This window comes from Pelodiscus sinensis, chromosome 4, assembly GCF_049634645.1.
Source record: "Pelodiscus sinensis isolate JC-2024 chromosome 4, ASM4963464v1, whole genome shotgun sequence".
In the NCBI taxonomy this organism is placed as follows: domain Eukaryota; kingdom Metazoa; phylum Chordata; order Testudines; family Trionychidae; genus Pelodiscus; species Pelodiscus sinensis.
In genome coordinates, this window is record NC_134714.1 from 9,041,525 (window position 1) to 9,047,524 (window position 6,000).

Here is a 6,000-nt window from a genome sequence, read left to right on the forward strand (position 1 = left end):
CCCAATGCGTTTGTCATAACTCATGTCTGGTTAAAAACCCTTCCGCAGCATGAAGCCTCAGCACGGCTTTTCATTGTCGTTCTTTCTTTCCGTGCTTCATCCCCTTGCAGAGAGCTGTGCGTGGAGTGTCCCAGGCCCCGTGGATTTCATTGGAGGGAGCAGGCGCGCTAAGCCCACGCATACCTCTCAGCGCTTTCTGACTGGTCAGTTGGCTCATTAAGGCCTTGCTGAGACATCACACCTCCCTGAGGAGTTTTCGGATCAAACTCTCGCATTCCCCACCCCCAAATTCCCAACTCCCCCGACTTCTGAGCCGTGCAGGGACAGGGCCTTGCTTGAGAAGAGCTGGGAACCACACGTTACCCGGAGGCAGTCAGGAACCCTGAGGAAGAGAGGAGGCCAGAAATTAACTGAGGAGAATTTATCCCCAGACGCCTCGGTCCTGGCCCCTGTGAATTGTTCAAGGAGCCCCACTGAGATAAGATGGAGCTGATCGCGCTCAGCCCCTCACAGGGCCTTTCCTCAAGCGTGGCATTAATGCTGCCTCTGTGGTATTTCTTGCCTCCCCGTCTTATTGTTCCTTTCACTTGCTTGCCTTAGTACTGGAGCATTTGAAAAAACAGAGGGTAGGGGTGGAAAGTGGCAAACAGGAGGGAGTAGGGGTGCAGGATCTGGGTGGGAGGTAGGGTGCTAGAACAGGCCGAGGGGTGTCTGGGTGGGAGGTAGGGTGCTAGAACAGGCCGAGGGGGGTCTGGGTGGGAGGTAGGATGCTAGAGCAGGCTGAAGGTGCAGGGTCTCGGCAGGAGCATTTATTTGGCTCCATGCCTCTTTCCACTCCCAGGCACCACCACCCCTGCTGCTCCCATTGGCCATGATTCCAGCCAATGGGAACAGTGGGGAAAGCCGCCAAGCAAGCAGTTTCCTCTGAGCAAACAGGAACAAGAAATGGGCAAATTGTGCTTCCTCCCTTCCTGGAGCACAGGACCAGGGCATGCATTGGGAGTGACACTGCATTCCTTGGGCTGCTCCCGGAACAGCAGCACTACGCAGCTCCCTCACTTGGGCTACATCTACACTGCAGGCTTCTTGTGCAAGAGCGCGTCCACACTGCAAAAGCGCATCGGAAAAGCGATGTGCTTTTGCACTAGAGAGCATCCAGACTGCGTGGATGCTCTCTTGCAAGAAAGCTGTGATTGCCATGAACAGAATGGCCACCAGGGCACCTGTGCATCTTCCGGTAGGCTGTTTTTGTGCAAAAAAACCCTGTTTCCTGTCCACACGCACCTTTTTGCATAAGAGCGCTTGCGCCAAAAGGAGTTATTCCTCGTAGAAAGGGGAATACCTACACCGCAAAACCCCCTCTGGTCTGTCGATTCACTGTACATTTTCTTGCGCAAAAATGTGTGTGTGGTGTGGATGCTTCGCAAGTTTTTGCGCAAAAACTCTGCAGTGTAGACATAGCCTCAGAGCAGATTGCAAAGGTACATTTGAGCTTTTCCTGCGTACCAATATGGACATTATATTCACAACTCAAGGGAGTGTATCAGAGCCCTGCTGACTAGCACACAGATAGGGAGGGCAGCTAGGTGGACATAAACCACTGGTTTTGAATTTCCCTGACATTTTGATTTATGATTTGATCCAGGCCAGTCTGCTGTGTTGATTCAAATTGCAACATGCCCATCGTGGCAGTACTGAGGCCAGGCAGTGTGAAGCAATGTCCCCCTAATTATGGCTTGCATCTTTCAGACGGCGTTGACAGAACCTCTACAATATAGAAGATGAATGTGTAACGGTGACAGCGCTGGCCGTGAGAATGGCTGCTGCAGGTCCAGTGGACCCGTCTCCAGACTTGCACGGGATTCTCAAAGAGATTTTGCGTTCTCTCTGTCTGTCTGTCTGTCTGTCTGTCTGTCTGTCTGTCTGTCTGTCTCTCGCGCTCCCGTTTTAATTTTGTGAATGTGTAGATTGTCCTTGTGAACATATCATTAGAATTGGACTTTGTTTGGTCCATGATGACATCCTCTCTAGAGGAAAAGCATGGGGGGAGGGGGAGCAGTGTGGTGGCAAATGAGGTGTTCATCTCCGGCTGAGGATGGAGAGCACCAAAGGCAACCCCTGTTTCTGAATGCAGAAATTAACCAATACCACACGTGTGACCAAAAACCAAGGGGATAACTTATTGTTCAGAGTTTACAACTCTTAAATTTCACTGGAGCTGAAATATCATCTGCTGGAGCTTCAGTGCTGTCAGACCACCAACAACCAAACGTCCTGTCAACGAAATGGAAAACAACTAAATTTCAATTTGTGTGCTGTTTACATAAAAGCAGATATAAAGGGTACATAAGTGTGTGAAAATGTCAGGTGGGCCTTTGTCTCGTATGCCTGTTGTAAAGGATTTTTTTGTTGTTGTTTTACTTCTGTTAATAGCAGCAGGTTTGCATTTTACATAGCAGACAAGCTATGCGTCTAGGGGCAGGCCTTGGGGTTTAATCTTACCAGCTGGGACAGAAAGGACATCAGAGAAGGGAGTGAGGGATGTTGGGGAGTGGGCGGGCATATGTGTGATTGGACGTGGAGAGCAGGCACGATCAGTTAATTGTTTCTTGTTTGTGTGTGTGCGCGCGTGTGTGTATGTGAATACCTAAAAGATGCTGCATCATAGCTTTTACAGACCTGCCACTACATCCCAAACTGACTTGATCATTTTCTGAACTAGCTACAAGTGTGGCAGCTACATTACAGGGGGTGAGGGGTTGGACTTTCTTGCCCAGGGAGATGATGAGAGGAGGTGAAGAGGTGGAGAAGGTTTTGAAGGGAAAGCATGAGCTTCCTATGCTAAGGGACCATGCAGGAGAGCAGCAAAATATAAGTAGTGCTGGGCTGCTGCTCTCTGTATAAATAGTGAGTACGCTCTGTTCAGTGTTTATATTGGCACACAAACACTGCCGCCTTTTTCTTGAGCCTAACAAATAACAAGCGTGCATGTGGCCATAGGGTAATAAGCTGGCTAAACTGGACATTACATGGAAGGGAAGGAAGATCAACATGTGGGAGGAATAAAGATTTAAGAGACAGTAGTTTGGATGCACATCTCTATGCTGCTGTCATCCCAGAACTGTAGCTATAACACGGTTTTTATAACTGAGAGCTAAGCATGGCCCTAGTTCATTTCATGTGTGAATTTGATATAACTTTCATCAAGCAAGTGTTTAAACTGAGAGTGGGGGGCCAGACTCAAGTCTCCTTCATACCAGCCTCTCGCCATAGTTTTTCCATTGAATTCAGTGGGTTAACTGCAGATTTACACCCAAAGGAGAACAGAATCTTCCTCTGATATTTTAGTAACATGTTACTGAATCCCCCTTGCTTGTTTTACATTCAGAGGGCCTGGTTTTTGTTTTGTTTAACTTACAAAACAGGTTACCCCAGTGCATCTCCATTGGCTTTTGTGGAGTTACTCCAGATTTTCATGGGTGTAAGTAAGAAATGATTTGGTGCATGCAGTTTTTCTTTATTATATAAAGAAAAGTAATCTTGGTGCATGCCATGGCTATGGGAATCTATACAATACTTCAAAAATCAGTTCTGCCAGTTACTGTTGGTTGGGTAGTTGACATTCTCTGAAAGTAGCTATGGAATTGCTAAAAGAAGCAAATCTTTTCAGTGCCAAACCTTCAACGTAACTATTTTAAAAGGGGGGAATAAGGGCTAAACTGCAGCTTCCAAGAGGTGTTCTTACATGTACAATAGGGTTTGTAAATCCAATTTAGATGCAGCATTTTTACTTAACTTTATAAAAACAAAAGTGCCAAAATGCAGTTTTTCATGCTGATGGACATAAAGTTGATATTTCTTGGTTTCCTGTTTACCAGAATGCATGATACAATGTAACTGAGCATGATTTGGTGGAGAAACAAAGGAAGATGAAAGGAGGGGACTTTGGAATGTGTTAGGAGCTTAAAACAACATAACTGAAGAGAATAATGAACTGCAGTGTTACACAAATTGTATAGGAAATCTGAGCTGCATCTTGAGCATTCATAGCTATATACAATGTGCAGCATCAGAAAATGACTTGTGAACACAATCACCTTAGCATCTTTTGAAAGGAAGACAAAGTATTTACAAATCTGAAATTCTATTTATTCCTTTGCTGAATACAGAAACAGAGGTTATCTGATTATTAGATATATTATTTTGGATATATTACTTATTAACGTCCTATGGCTGGTAACCATGATAATAATGTCTGTTATTAACCACCACATAATTCAATTTTTCTTTTCTTTTTTTAAGCTTATTTTCCATTGTATAGGTTAATGATAGACTTTGATGTGTTTTTTGCTGGTTTTATTTGTTTTAATTAAAAAGTGGCTTCAGTTAAATTTTGGAAGTCCTTCCCCGCTTTGTTTTGAGGCCTGTATTGAGTGCAGGTGTAGAGGTCAATTTAAAAATCAAATCCTAAAGTCAAATAAATTTATTTATGAAAACCAGTTGCATGCATAAGGCTGTGAAGTCAAATATTTAGTAATAAAGCGGCAGTGCCTTTTTTGTATTTACCCATTTACCCCAAATGCAACTGTTTTATAATAAGCAAGTATCAAATGATTTCAAATCTCAGAGTAACAAATATTTCACTGCATAGAAATGTTTTTGTTTGTTTTTTAAGTAAAGCAGTGTGTACTTGGTATCTCTGCAAGCATCTCTGACAGAGAGTAGTTTGCTACACTATTATCATGTATGAGGTTTTACTGGTGCTTTTAATCCTTAGCAGTTTCTTACATTTATTAACAGTAGGGGGCAGACACATACAAGAGGCTGAAACGTACAAGGAATGAAATGCTGCTGATGGTTTTTCGCTGCTTTGGGTTTCACTTCTGAATGACAGCTGACGAGAAAAACAAAATAGCTTGTGTCTGCTGGGTGGTGCTGTGTGCACTGAAAAGCTCATGAATTCTGCATATCCAAGTGTCCTTGGCTGCGTCCACACTGCAAAAATTATTCTCCTTTGAGCACAGGTCAGGCTTGGCTGTCTCTCCCCACCCAATAAATTGCCCTGCTGAGCTCGACAGGACCCTGAGAGTCTGACATGCGCAAGGCGCCTGGCAGATTTATCACAGGGCACCCCTCCTTGGAAAGTGCTTAAGTTCTGCTGACTTCCAGGGGACTTCCGCATGGGTTCAAAGCTAAGCACACTCTTTGCAGAATAGGTGCTGGACTAAGATGTTTTGTGCTGCCTTCCACCTCTGCAGCCGGACTCAAGCGTTTGCCTGTGGGGAAAGGGGTCTGACAATGTCACCCTGCTGTCAAACCCAGCTCATTTTTGCAGTTGGACACAGTCTTTTAATCCTCCCATCATCCTGGTATGGGACATGTTTTCATGACACTGAGGAAACTCTTGTTATTTTCCTTTGAGGTGCCATGAGCTGACCCTTCCACGACAAGCCCTTCGTTTAAGTAGTAATGCAAATACCTTAAGCTGGAGATCAGCCTGTTTTTCTCAGAGGGTGGAAGTCCAGGGATTTTTCTCCAGTGACCAACAGGCTTTCTGCTACCTGAACGAACAGTAGTTCCGTGCACAATGCAGAACAAGTATCACGCAGACCCCTGTTCCATACACATTAGAAATTAGTACTGTGTCCCAGAGCTCCGATTTTAGTCAGCACTTAAGAATAGTTCTATTGTCACCTTTCTCTATCATGGGGTGCAAAAACATGACCCATTTTTTGGCTTTCTGAATGTGCCTGATGAAAAGTAGATCCTGCAGAAGTATAATTTGCACACGGTTATGATAACACTAAAGTTGATTTTATACAAGTCATCAGAGTTTGCAAAGTGAGTTTTATTTTTTGTATTCCTTTATCTTTACTTAAAGGTGAATGTGTATTCCTCTGGGAGGAATAGGAAGAAAACAGGAATGTTAATAATGTTAAACAGAATACTTCCTCCCTTATTAATATATAACCCTTATGTATTTATGCAAAATGTAAGCTT

General features: G+C 44.2%; 1 protein-coding gene across 5 annotated transcripts in view; it reads left to right on the forward strand.

Moving 5' to 3' along the window:
- Positions 1-5,614, forward strand: part of SAMD4A (sterile alpha motif domain containing 4A) — a 220,770-nt gene extending 215,156 nt beyond the window's left edge. For 3 of the 5 annotated variants that reach the window (XM_075926233.1, XM_075926236.1, XM_075926234.1), the window contains 2 exons: positions 111-203; positions 1,750-5,614. In XM_075926233.1, the coding sequence (XP_075782348.1) occupies positions 111-203; positions 1,750-1,778 (122 nt within the window). In that variant the 3' untranslated portion in view covers positions 1,779-5,614. The remainder of the gene's footprint in view (positions 1-110; positions 204-1,749) is intronic. The other 2 variants (XM_075926235.1, XM_075926237.1) reach the window with 1 other exon arrangement.
- Positions 5,615-6,000: the final 386 nt, after the last annotated feature.